We start from the raw sequence: 13,584 nt of genomic DNA on the forward strand, positions 1-13,584 counted from the left end.
CCCAAGGGCTGTAGGGTGGGGCTCAAAGGAGTCAGTGTGCTAAAATTTCTTCATTTTCCTTGTTAAGAATCAGAGGTGCTAGTTTCAAATCCTTTTTAGTCTGAAATCTGTATGCTAGATATTGAATAAGGTGGTTTTATTGTTTTTTGTCACTTTGAATAATATTTCTGTTCATGTTAAAAACAAAATCAACTCTCTGTATAAATATATCAGGTGACCGTTAAGGCCCATGGGCCTCTTGTTAAGGACAGCATGCCATTTCTGGCAGGAGTGTTTGGTCCCAAAAGACTTTCTGTATCTTCATTGTGGTCATTAACTAATCATCATATTATGTGTGTACGTAGCAGGCTGCAGTCATCCTTTAGATTAAAGAATTCAATAGAAGGAAGATGTTAATTCTCATTTAGTCATCTAGAATTTCTGTCAGTATGTCACAATACCATTTATATATCTGATGTCATATCTGTTGTCTCTATACCAAGGTCACCATCGAATATAACATGGATGTGCTCACTGCTAATCCTGTGATAACCTATTTATACGAGATGACCTTTGCAAGAGGTTATGTTTTAGTTGTTCTTCACTCAAATTAACCAAAGGTGAGAAGGAATGCATGTTGATATTCCAGGGAGTGTTGTGTCGGACTTTACAAGGTCATGGTCACTGGGTCAACACGATGACCTTGAGTACAGACTATGTTATGAGAACGGGGGCGTTTGACCCTGCTGATGCCCAGCTGGTACACAAAGACATCCTGGACTCGAGTAAGTGCACTTTTTAATGTTTTATTAATGCCAGTTTGGAAATATTGGATTTTATGCAAACTGTTCCAAACTTTAAAAAAATATTCTTAATATTTATATTATTAAAAACAAAAGTTGTAGTCAATAGATATGTGCAAGTTTTTTGTTTTATAGATGATTGGATACTATACAACAAATAATTGATGATCCTGAACATTGCCAATATCAACTGAAACTGGGTTTACAATGTCAGTGTGTTGGTTAGTATGATCATATAGGACTGGATGTCCTTAAATTGAGATGTAAATAAAGGCTGTAGTCTACTACAATAATGTATCATATTATGGGTGACAGTAAACACTGATCCCCGTGTACATGTTTGGGGCCAGACAGTCTACTACAATAATGTATCATATTATGTGTGACAGTAAACACTGATCCCCTTGTACATGTTTGGGGCTAGACAGTCTGTACTATCGTGTTAGGTGTGACAGTCAAGTCTGATCCCTATGTACATGTTTGGGGCCAGACAGGGTGTCCATATCATGTTAGATGTGACAGTCAACCCTGACCCCGGTGTAGATATGTGGGGCCAGACTGCCCGTACTATCACAGGTGGCAAACCCTGTCTTCCACACTGTGGCAATGTCTATCAAGTCTGCCTGGTTTCTGTAAAACCTAGCACTATTAGCTCTGCTTGTCCAAAGTAAATGGTGGTCCTCATTTACATTGTTTGTCCGGTAATAGTGTATGACAGGGTGTATTTGATTGGTTGATTTGTCTCTACGATCACTCAGTTTTGTTACTAAGGAAGTAGAAGGACCATGACAGTTACCATTTTCGTTAACAATGAGGTTGAATCTTACATCTCCAAATATCAAATTAGGAATTTTCTTTTTGACAAATTCAAATTTGAAAATGAAAGCTGATTTTGGTCCAGTAATGTGTGATGCACAGGAAGTGGCCTGTGTTACTGTCTTTGCCGCTCTGTCAAGTGTGTAGCAGTCACTGATGGTTAGTGTTCCAGAGGAGTCTGTCTGCCATATCACTATTTTTGTTTTAGTCTGGTCATATACAAGCTTGAACACCTCTGTGTTTTTCTCTCTCACATCATACAGACTGATGAGTCGGATCCAGTTAACATCATTGTTGTCATGGCTACCATTATCAAAGTCAATAAGAGGGTGATGTAGGTACATACTGACATTCTGGAAGTAACGCTCCTCATCGTACTGCCCTTCAAATGCAGTCTTTGGCAGATTGAATTTTATTTTCCCGTCTATAGTTCTCTCAAACTGTGTAAGGAAGAAAACAGCTATAGAGCAGGCAAATATACCCATCAGCCCAATCATTATTAAGAAGCGATATGTCACATGACGACAAGACGTCTTGGTGTGGTCGTGTAGCTCGGCAAGGTTTTTCTTATTACAGTAACGAATGAGAGAGACGACGATCCTGATGATGACACTTACAATAATAACAGATGCCTTCACCAACTGGAAATAACTGATGGCCTCCTCACGACACAATGCAATGAAGAGGTTGATTATAATCTGTGGAATGTCTTCAATCCAGATGGTCACTGCAGATGCGAGGTCGGCATTTATCCAGGGATTCTCACGGTAAATCTCCCACCATAAATTAACTACCTCAAACAGAAATGTCAGTGTTCCAAGGATGGAGAAAGCCAGTAAGGAATAGGTAATGGCCTTATCAGGAGGCCCGTACACCAGACCTTCCTGTGTCTCAAACACATCTCGGAACAGTAACCAATCCGCTATCATGTCCACTCCATTCAGGGCCATAACAACAGCAAATACAAACGTTTTGAAGCAGAAATTATGTCTCAGTTTTGCACAGTGCCCTATTTTAGTGAGCTCCTCAATAATATCGGCATCATGTGCTGCCTTTCGTTTCTCTGAGGTCTTTAATGCCTTGTTCGACCAACTCCCGGGAGATTTCCCCCGCTCAATTGCCTTGTTGTCCTTACTAGACTTGTTCAGGGTAGTGACCTCGTCGTCACTTCTGGTGTTGTCCCCATCGACAGGTGATATATTACCGGAATTGTTGCCTTGTTGACTTGGTGCTGATGCGATACCTCCCTGATGATCTGGTCCAGTACTGTCTAGTTCAATATCCTCAACTTTGTTCTTCATTTTGACTGCAGGGTAATCACTGTCCTGGATGTGGAAGATAAAAAATACCCCAATTATATACCAGATATGTCGTATGATATTTATGTTATGGCAGGGCCTGATAATAAACCTGTGTAATCTGACCATCTGAAACAACTAGACCTCCAACTAAAGTATTTCTGTGTACATTACTATGTAAATGTGAACCTGTGTAATCTGGACACCTGTTTAAACCAGACAAAAAACCAGGTCCCATTGTATACAATTCTATGTTAATTGAACCTGTGTAATCTGGATACCTGTACAAACTGGACCTTCAACAAGGTATGAAATAATGGTCAATATACATTTTTTTTTTTATATATTTCATAGAAAGTCACTCGTTAAGAATTTCAGGCTACTGCCCTTCATCAGTCGTGTTGAGGAAAAACTGTGCAGATTGAATGTGGTGAATATCACATAGAATCTGTACAGTTTTTCTGCGGCATGACTGATGAAGGGAAGGAGCCCGAAAATTATCAATGAATAAATTTCTGTAAAACTTTTAAAGGCGTGTTTCCCTAAGGAGACTTTCCAAAGTTATGGAAATATTTAAGTTTAAACATTTTATTGCCGAAATAATGAACAAGGGGCTAGGCACAAATTTTCCAATTTATCAATGTGAATGCTTTCCCAATATACCAAATGGATTACTGAAAAATTGAAAGATGATTTTTTAAATATTATAACATCATTTCTAAATATTACAACATCATTTCTAAATATTGAAACATGATCACTTCGAAATGAAACATGATTACTAAATATTATAACACTGAAAAATGATTACTAAATATTATAACACTGAAACATGATTACTAAATATTATAACACTGAAACATGATTACTAAATATTTTAACACTGAAACATGATTACTATATATTTTAACACTGAAACATGATAACTTACCTTACCACATAAGTAAAAATATCTTAATTAAAAGTAAAAGTAAATTTCATATTTAGTTATATAAAATATCCTATTGTATAGATAATGCAAAAACAAAGTTATCATACATACCATTTTGAAATGTCTAAGTTTTCTAGGCTGAATGGTTGTTACCGTGTTCTATGTTGTTTATACCTATAGGTTGTATAGGCGTGTCCTCGAGAGCTAATATTGTGCAGCCATGTCGCCACTATATAATCTCTGGTGATAAAATGTACAGCAGGCCAGAAATCTAGTCCAAAGTTTGGAAATCAGGTGAAAGTTCAACTCAATCGTTATTTATTTTTGAAGAAAAAAACCTTTATATATGTAGATAAGGTATCTCTTATTTATCAGGATTGTACAGGTTGTGTTCCTTGTTGTGGTATGGAATATACTATGCTAGGTGATATCAATATAAACTTTAACCCAAGTTGTACGAAGAAAAAAATGGATCAGCGTTATGAATGTATACAGTTTAAAACGACTCATCACTGTACCAACAAGGGTAACAAAATACGTCCTCTATCGTCGATCATGTTTATGTCACACACCCAGAAAACATCATTGAAGTAAAAGTACCTTTTTTTCTCTGTATGTGATCATTATCCTGTAACGGGTTTGTGTTTGTGTACCTCTTTAAAGAGGGCCTCATGGAAGATAAGCCTTTATTGTTTGGTAAATGAGTTGCACCCTATAAAAATGAAGAATTATTAGCTCAACTTGAGCTTATGCCATACCGTGGCATCCGTTGTCCGTACGTCAACAATTTTTTGATTGGAATTTAACTAAATTTGACTGGAAGCATCCCTAGGTGGTGGGGATTCAAAATTGTACTACCGGTAATGGTAGGGATGACCCCCAGGGGGCTGAGGGGCGGGGCAAAAAGGGGACAATTTGGCTATATTGCTACAAACGACTTCTTCTGTAGAACTGTGCAATGGATATCAATCATATTTGGTTGGAAGCATTCATGGGAGGAAGGGATTCAAAATTGTACAAATGGTGGGGCTGATCCCCTTGGGCTTAGGGGTGGGGCAAAAAATAGTTTATTACTTGGAAATGTTTGAGATCCCCACCCTATAACCACTTACAATTGCTGAATATAAAGAGAAGAATGCACATATGCTTCAATGATAGCCTCGGGGTCTGGCCCACCCGTGAAGACTTAACCCCTGGGTCATTACTTAAATACGGTTAAGATCCCCTCCCAAAAATTATATATACAATTGTTTGGCATAAAGAGAAGAATGCAGTCATGATATAAGAATTGACCCTGGGGTCTGCCCCACCCTTGAAAACTTAACCCCTGGGTCATAACTTTGAAACGGTTGAGATCCCCACCCCAAAACTATATATACAAATGCTGGGCATAAAGAGACGAATGCAGTCATAACATTATAATCGACCCTTGGGTCTGGCCATGACCCTAGGGACCTAGTTTCTGAGTCACATCTTGGAAACAGTTGAGATCCCCACCCCATAACCATACATAAAATTGCTGGGCATGAAAAATCTAATACAGATAGGATACAAGAATTGGCCTTGGGGTCTGGCCCATTCCCTTGGACCTTATTTGGAGAATATTTTGCCATGATTGCTTAGATATCCAGGTGAGCGATACAGGCCCTCTAGGCCTCTTATCATTATTATTTAACCTTATCTAAGTCAACAGGTTATCTGTTTTGATATGGTTTTTATAATGATATTTAATTTGCAAAATGTAAAATATAATCCAAAAGAAAATTTGTTACATGTAGAATTTGAAATAAATTGAAAAGTATGTACCTCAATATGTCATAAGATATTTTTAGCTGATTTTGGTCAATTAAACAATGAACAGTGGACAATCTTCGGAATAGTTTAGGTTAAGTTAAATATAAACATTGGACTATCCTTTATCCTGTGATAAACATTAGATAAGTATTTCTCTCATAACATGGAAACATTTGACTGGTCAAAGTCGTGTTAGATATAAACATTGGACTGGATGGGGTCCTGTGAGATACAATTAATGTAAGTCATGCTCAAATGAGAGACAAAATAGGAAAAACTTACTTTTAATGGTTTTATTAAATATAAGTATTAGGTCAGTTACATTATATTATAAATGGCTAAAGTCTAGGGCAGAGAAATTTTTCAAGTGCAGACTATACTGACCATATCTGAATCAGAAGTTAAAAAACATTGAACATATGCTCCTTGAACCATTTGAGATAAAAAGATAAAAAGCCCAACATCACTTACCTGTCAAACAGTCTAACACCAGGTCATGTAAGTTTTCCAAGGTTGTTGCTTGTTTTCATCCTTGGTTTATTATATAGATTACTCCGTCCAATCGTTGTTGATATTGGCAACACTATCTTGCCCTGGTCACTGTGTATCCTGACTTGAAAGGTCATGACGAAGGTCGCAACTTCTGCGTGATAAGCTTGTTTCTACCCTGTAATCTGCTGTTGAGTGGGCTTGTCAGACTAAGAGAGTTTGTCAGTCTGATTGAGTACCAAGACTTTCCTGTGTGTCAGATTTTAATTGTACACACGATTATGGTTGCTTTCTAGTTTCACGCTAGAGAAAATTCCCCTTTCACTCAGTGGTAGAGCGTCCGACTCAAAAGTTTTGGATCGTGCCATTAATTTTAGTCATTTACTCAAACCTTGTATGTGCCATTAATTTTAGTCATTGACTCAATCCTTGTATGTGCCATTAATTTTAGTCGTTGACTCAAACCTTGTATGTGCCATTAGTTTTAGTCATTGACTCAAACCTTGTTGGTTTACTTTTAGTGGAGCATTTCACCCCAATCTTATATGTTTACACTGTGTTTAATATTTGACTCCAATGTTTGACTCCAACATAAAAGTATGTTTACTTTGAGTTGGATATTTGTGTCTAAACTTGAATGTTTACTTTGAGTGGGGTATTTTAAGAGTAAACTTGAATGTTTACTTTGAGTGGGGTATTTGAACCCAAACTCGAATGTTTTCTTTGAGTGTTGTATTTCAGTCTAAACTTGAATGTTTACTTTGAGTAGGGTATTTAAGTATAAACTTGAATGTTTACTTTGAGTGGGGTATTTCAGTCTAAACTTGAATGTTTACTTTGAGTGGGGTATTTTAGTCTAAACTTGAATGTTTACTTTGAGTAGGGTATTTGAATGTAAACTTGAATGTTTACTTTGAGTGGGATATTTGAGTCTAAACTTAAATGGTAACTTTGGGTGGGGTATTTGAGTGTAAACTTGAATGTTTACTTTGAGTGGTGTATTTGAACTCAAACTTGAATGTTTACTCTGAGTGGGGTATTTTTCAATTTTCATTGTGAAAAATTCCCAGTTGATAACAAAAAGACATATTGCAGTTTCCTAGTTGTGTTATAGTTTGCTTAGAAACTCAAAATCTGATTGTTCAGTCAGTAAATACTAATACATACCTGTTAGAAGTAAATACCAATCCATACCTGTTAGAAGTAAATACTAATCCATACCTGTTAGAACATAGAACGTCCTTTATTTTTCTGGCAGCCCTCTTTCACAAAGAAGGTCGTGTTAAAGTGATAAAAATGTTCATATATTATATATATAGTATAATTGATCTATAAATTACCATTGCTGTGTTGTGCCTATACTACAACAGAGATAACAAGGACAGCAGAAATAATCCTTTTATCTGGTAGAACCGAGCCTCAGCTGTGTTATTGGACATGCCTGTATCTCCAAGGTGTACTTATCAACACTGCTGGAACAGCTCTCCAGTCTTGTTGTGGGGGCTAATTCACAATGGTCAGTTTTAAGTGTACACCCCTAAATATTCATGTTGGACTTGGTTATCAGGATGTTAAGGATGTGCCAATTGTATTTTCAGTGTGGTTTCAAATGAGGTTTCTGATTTGTGTTGACAATAGATCGTGTGGCTGTTTGGTGATCAGCTGTCACACGTCCACCTGTATGACGTTGTCGTTTATGTGCAAAGAGGTTGTGTATTGACTCTGTTCTCTGTAACTGACTTAAGGTCTGTTGACTACAGGACAGACGACATGGAATGTGTACTCTAACAAGTCAGATAAACTGACGTCATTGTTACATCATGAAGCTACAAGTCAAAATCTGCTGCTAATAAAAATATCCATTTTTTCATTGTTTCATTTTCATACTTTCTTAATGTTTGTAATTTTTTGGGGGATTTTCTTTCAATTTTAAATTATATCAATTTTATCACTGTTTTGCTAGAATATCATAAACAATAATTTTTTGTCTCGCCGCCATGAAGGTGTTGCTTTTCCGCCGGCGGCGTCAACATGAAGTTTTTGCGTTTAAGTTAGTTACTCTAAAAGTATAAGTGCTAAACCAACCAAACTTGGACCATAGATGCATCTTAGGTAGTACATCTCAACCCATGCATCAGATGCTGTATGTGGCCTACCTTTCATGGTCCATTGACTTTGTCAGCATCTCCATCAACATACAAAATCAGGCGAAACATATCAATCCGCATGGCTTGTTTATGTTTGACCGTTCTGTAAATACATTTGTCCGATTATTTACACAGTGATAATTATAATCATTCAGATATCATGATGGATATGGCAGACTACAGTTCCTTTTATTGAATTTACACAGTATCTTCATGGTTGTAACTTACACATCATACTCAACATTTGTGAGTTATCTCCCTTAAGGATCTCAGTACCACCGAGAAAACGTTGCCGAAAGACAACAGATACCATGTGGAATGTTTATGAAAAACAGTAATGATGAATCAAACAAAACAGCTATCAATAACAGTGTTGGAGAGTACTGCAGTGTGGCCAGGCTGGGATTCCGGCTCGGGACCTCCCATCACATCGAGATGCTCTAACGAAGTGTTCTACCTTAACAGTCATACTTCCCTGTCCCAGACTCACTGAGTTATATCTGAAACAAATTCAAGGGGAGATTACTGTAGTGTATGTATGAAAAAGCACAGTGGAATTCTCAGGTATTTCACCTGCAGTGACAGGAATCCCAAATTCATAAAGTCAGTAGTGTGCATGTACACTGACAATATGAAGCACATTAAAAGAAATGAAAAGTGAAGCCTAGGGAAACAGAAATAAGTATGGCTTAATATGTGAGTATTGTGACAGAATTGCTATTCTGTGATTGTTCAAAATTTGTTTTATAACAGGCTTACTTTAGGTAACACCAGGATACAAAATCAGTCCAGTGTAGCTATACCTAGGTAGAACCAGGGTATGAGATCAGTTCAGTGTAACTATACCTAGGTAGAACCAGGGTATGAGATCAGTCCAGTATAACTATACCTAGGTAGAACCAGGGTACGAGATCAGTCCAGTGTAACTATACCTAGGTAGTACCAGGATATGAGATCAGTTCAGTGTAACTATACCTAGGTAGAACCAGGGTATGAGATCAATCCAGTATAAGTATACCTAGGTAGAACCAGGGTATGAGATCAATCCAGTATAACTATACCTAGGTAGAACCTGGGTATGAGATCAGTTCAGTGTAACTATACCTAGGTAGAACCAGGGTATGAGATCAGTTCAGTGTAACTATACCTAGGTAGTACCAGGGTACGAGATCAGTTCAGTGTAACTATACTTAGGTAGAACCAGGGTATGAGAGCAGTTCAGTGTAACTATACTTAGGTAGAACTAGGGTATGAGATCAGTCCAGTGTAACTATACCGTGTAACTATACCTAGGTAGAACTAGGGGATGAGATCATTCCAGTGTAACTATACCTAGGGAGAACCAGGTTATGAGATCAGTCCAGTGTAACTATTCCTAGGTAGAACCAGGGTATGAGATCAATCCAGTATAACTATACCTAGGTAGAACCAGGGAATGAGATCAGTCCAGTGTAACTATACTTAGGTAGAACTAGGGTATGAGATCAGTCCAGTGTAACTATTCCTAGGTAGAACCAGGGTATGAGATCAATCCAGTATAACTATACCTAGGTAGAACCTGGGTATGAGATCAGTCCAGTGTAACTATACCTGGGTAGAACCAGGGTACGAGATCAGTCTATAGTAACTATACCTAGGGAGAACCAGGGTATGAGATCAGTCCAGTGTAACTATACCTAGGTAGAACTAGGGTATGAGATCATTCCAGTGTAACTATACCTAGGTAGAACCAGGGTATGAGATCAGTCCAGAGTAACTATACCTAGGTAGAACCAGGGTATGAGATCAGTTCAGTGTAACTATACCTAGGTAGAACCAGGGTATAAGATCAGTCCAGTATAACTATACCTAGGTAGAACCAGGGTATGAGATCAATCCAGTATAACTATACCTAGGTATAACCTGGGTATGAGATCAGTTCAGTGTAACTATACCTAGGTAGAACCAGGGTATGAGATCATTCCAGTGTAACTTTACCATGGTGGAACGATCAGTTCAGTGTAACTATACCTAGGTAGAACCAGGGTATGATATCAGTCCAGTATAACTATACCTAGGTAGAACCAGGGTACGCTATACCTAGGTAGAACCAGGGTATGAGATCAATCCAGTATAACTATACCTAGGTAGAACCTTGGTATGAGATCAGTTCAGTGTAACTATACCTAGGTAGAACCAGGGTATGGGATCAGTCCAGTGTACCTATACCTAGGTAGAACCAGGGTATGAGATCAGTCCTGTGTACCTATACCTAGGTAGAACCAGGGTATGAGATCAGTTCAGTGTAACTATTCCTAGGTAGAACCAGGGAATGAGATCAGTCCAGTGTAACTTTACCATGGTGGAACCAGGGTATGATATCAGTCCAGTGTAACTATACCTAGGTAGAACTAGGGTATGAGATCAGTCCAGTGTAACTATACCTGGATAGAACCAGGGTACGATATCAGTCCAGTGTAGCTATACCTAGGTAGAACCAGGGTATAAGATCAGTCCAGTATAACTATACCTAGGTAGAACCAGGGTACGAGATCGGTCCAGTGTCACTATACCTAGGTGGAACCAGGTTGTGGGATCAGTCCTGTGTATCTATACCTAGGTAGAACCAGGGTATTGGATCAGTCCAGTGTAACTATACCTAGGTAGAACTAGGGGATGAGATCATTCCAGTGTAACTATACCTAGGTAGAACCAGGGGACGAGATCAGTCCAGTGTCACTATACCTAGGTGGAACCAGGTTGTGAGATCAGTCCTGTGTATCTATACCTAGGTAGAACCAGGGTATGGGATCAGTCCAGTGTAACTATACCTAGGTAGAACTAGGGGATGAGATCATTCCAGTGTAACTATACCTAGGTAGAACCAGGGTACGAGATCATTCCAGTGTAACTTTACCATGGTGGAACCATGGTATGAGATCAGTCCAGTGTAACTATTCCTAGGTAGAACCAGGGTATGGGATCAGTCCAATGTAACTATACCTAGGTAGAACCAGGGTATGAGATCAATCCAGTATAACTATACCTAGGTATAACCTGGGTATGAGATCAGTTCAGTGTAACTATACCTAGGTAGAACCAGGGTATGGGATCAGTCCAGTGTAACTATACCTAGGTAGAACCAGGGTACGAGATCAGTCCAGTGTCACTATACCTAGGTGGAACCAGGTTGTGAGATCAGTCCTGTGTATCTATACCTAGGTAGAACCAGGGTATGGGATCAGTCCAGTGTAACTATACCTAGGTAGAACCAGGGTATGAGATCAGTCCAGTGTAACTTTACCATGGTGGAACCAGGGTATGAGATCAGTCCAGTGTAACTTTACCATGGTGGAACCAGGGTATGAGATCAGTCCAGTGTAACTTTACCATGGTGGAACCAGGGTATGAGATCAGTCCAGTGTAACTTTACCATGGTGGAACCAAAATGTGATCTTTTTAAAGGGTATTTCTATAATTGAATAAAAACCTTGAAGATACAAAGTCCAGTCCATTTTGATTATGTGTTTGTGAACAATTGAACCAGGAGAAAATGAGAATTTTTGATACGTTCTTTGGTGAATGATTTTAATATCTGTGCGATAATAAAGAACAAATAGTGTTTTTTTTGTTAAAATTCATTTCATTTATTTTAAATAATTTAAATACAACTTTTTAAGAATATTGATATTGAAAAAATGTTGTATAAATATACATTGTAGCATAGCTACAACTAGAGTTTGACTAAATTACATATAACCATGTCTTTGACATATGTAATCAACGTATTTATTGTAATTATTTTAATATAAGTCTCCATTAAACGTAACTAATATTAAAACACACATCTAGCTAACATGTTCGTGTCCAGTTTAGGTGATTCTCGTCCGGTATTTGCACAGTTTTTCTTCCACACTTCACGTACTGACTGCAGGTCAGTCTGATCATTGTAGAACCGATACTGGCCTCCGCTGTCCCCAGTTGTCAGAGCAAGGTTGCCTTTTACTTTAGATTTGACCTTGAAATACTTCAATGTCACCGTTTTGTTTGTTAGAATGTGGTCAAATTTCTTACTGATCTCTGAGTTATAGTGGATATCTCCCATGGGCTGATTAGTGCTGGGAGGCACGTACGTAAAGCGCATGGACACTGTCGTAGTATTAGTAGTACTGGATATAATATCTGAACATTTATCTTGTGGAAGAAGAATTGAGGATGTAGAATTCCATTCGTAACAGGATAAGGATTTCGGTCGTCCAGGAAAATGTTTCCTCGCCCAAATATACTGGAGTGGTACTGTAGTAAAAATGACACTCAGAAACAAGCCATCTGTTGGAACTGACAGATCAGTTATGTTTGTTAGATGTGTCAACATCATCCACTGGTTTTCCGCCATTTTTGGTAACGTAGGGTGTGTGGTTTGGAGCCTCATAAAGACTCCAACATCTTGTAGGTAATGTTCTGTGTCCTCCCTGTCTAGACCTTCACTGTAAAACTTAATGTCAGACTTGTGAAAGGTTGTTGCGCTAAGCACCACAGTGGATAATACAAAATATACGATTAAAAGTGTTATGGTAACAATTTTCAATGGTTTCCTCAGCTTGCATTTCCGTTTTTGGGTTTTACATTTGTTTCTGCAGAATGGAATGCAAATGAAAATCAACTTCACCAAAACTTCAAAAATGGCTGTCGAAGCTTTCACGATCTGGTATGCATTGGTCGCCTCTAAATCCCTGCACAAGGCAATGTGCAGGTTGATTCCTGTCTGTGGTAGATCTTCCATCAATAGTGTTATAACAGTGACAATCTCACCCACTAGCTCCACTGTGTCACTGTCCGTGAAGAATTTTACAAAGTCAAAAACGAATTCCATCAGAAAGGTTACTGAGGCTATTATACATATTACATAAGTTGCCTTGACAAGCTCATGGTCAAATGGTCCAAATACCAAGCCATCTTTGACTAACAGCTGTTCTGTATAGAACAACCAATCACTGATGACATCAAAAATATTAGCAAAAAGGGTGACCAGCAAAACAGTGAGCTTCAAACCGCTTCCAGGCATCATAATGTTGTTATCCAAATTGTCTTTGCAGTCTTCCTAAAAGAAAAGAATATAAACTATGTTTTAGTAAATTATAATTGGTGCATTTACATGAAGCATCAACTGTTATTTTAAAGGATATATATATGTTGCCATGTCATACTTTCAAGCCTTTATTTGAAGTGGATTTCGGGGTCTAATATAAGTTAATATGAACAAATACAGTAATTTCCATGAGCATATACTGTAAATTTATGTTTACATTTAGGGGGGAGGGGGGAGGACATATAGTTAAGGGGGGAGG

At 38.1% G+C, this 13,584-nt stretch overlaps 3 protein-coding genes across 4 annotated transcripts in view; 1 reads left to right on the top strand and 2 right to left on the bottom strand.

The window, feature by feature from the left end:
- Positions 1–13,584, top strand: part of LOC110446048 (notchless protein homolog 1-like) — a 104,654-nt gene that overhangs the window by 10,436 nt on the left and 80,634 nt on the right. The window contains exon 9 of the mRNA XM_021491005.1: positions 629–764. Coding sequence (XP_021346680.1) covers positions 629–764 — 136 coding nt within the window. The remainder of the gene's footprint in view (positions 1–628; positions 765–13,584) is intronic.
- LOC110446047 lies at positions 777–6,217 on the bottom strand. 2 transcript variants are annotated; one of them, XM_021491004.1, is made up of 2 exons: positions 6,093–6,217; positions 777–2,923 (listed from the first exon to the last, which is right to left on the bottom strand). In XM_021491004.1, exon 2 carries the CDS (start codon positions 2,897–2,899, stop codon positions 1,292–1,294), a length of 1,608 nt encoding a protein of 535 aa, XP_021346679.1. In that variant the 5' UTR covers positions 2,900–2,923; positions 6,093–6,217; the 3' UTR covers positions 777–1,291. The 2 variants fall into 2 exon arrangements, with proteins under 2 accessions (XP_021346679.1, XP_021346678.1); XM_021491003.1 differs by lacking the exon at positions 6,093–6,217 and adding an exon at positions 3,939–4,214.
- LOC110446053 overlaps positions 11,936–13,584 on the bottom strand; it is a 3,979-nt gene continuing 2,330 nt past the window's right edge. Inside the window, exon 2 of the mRNA XM_021491009.1 lies at positions 11,936–13,337. Within this exon, the coding sequence (XP_021346684.1) occupies positions 12,072–13,304 (1,233 nt within the window). The 5' untranslated portion in view covers positions 13,305–13,337 and the 3' untranslated portion in view covers positions 11,936–12,071. The remainder of the gene's footprint in view (positions 13,338–13,584) is intronic.

This window comes from Mizuhopecten yessoensis, unplaced genomic scaffold, assembly GCF_002113885.1.
Source record: "Mizuhopecten yessoensis strain PY_sf001 unplaced genomic scaffold, ASM211388v2 scaffold2461, whole genome shotgun sequence".
Classification (NCBI taxonomy): domain Eukaryota; kingdom Metazoa; phylum Mollusca; class Bivalvia; order Pectinida; family Pectinidae; genus Mizuhopecten; species Mizuhopecten yessoensis.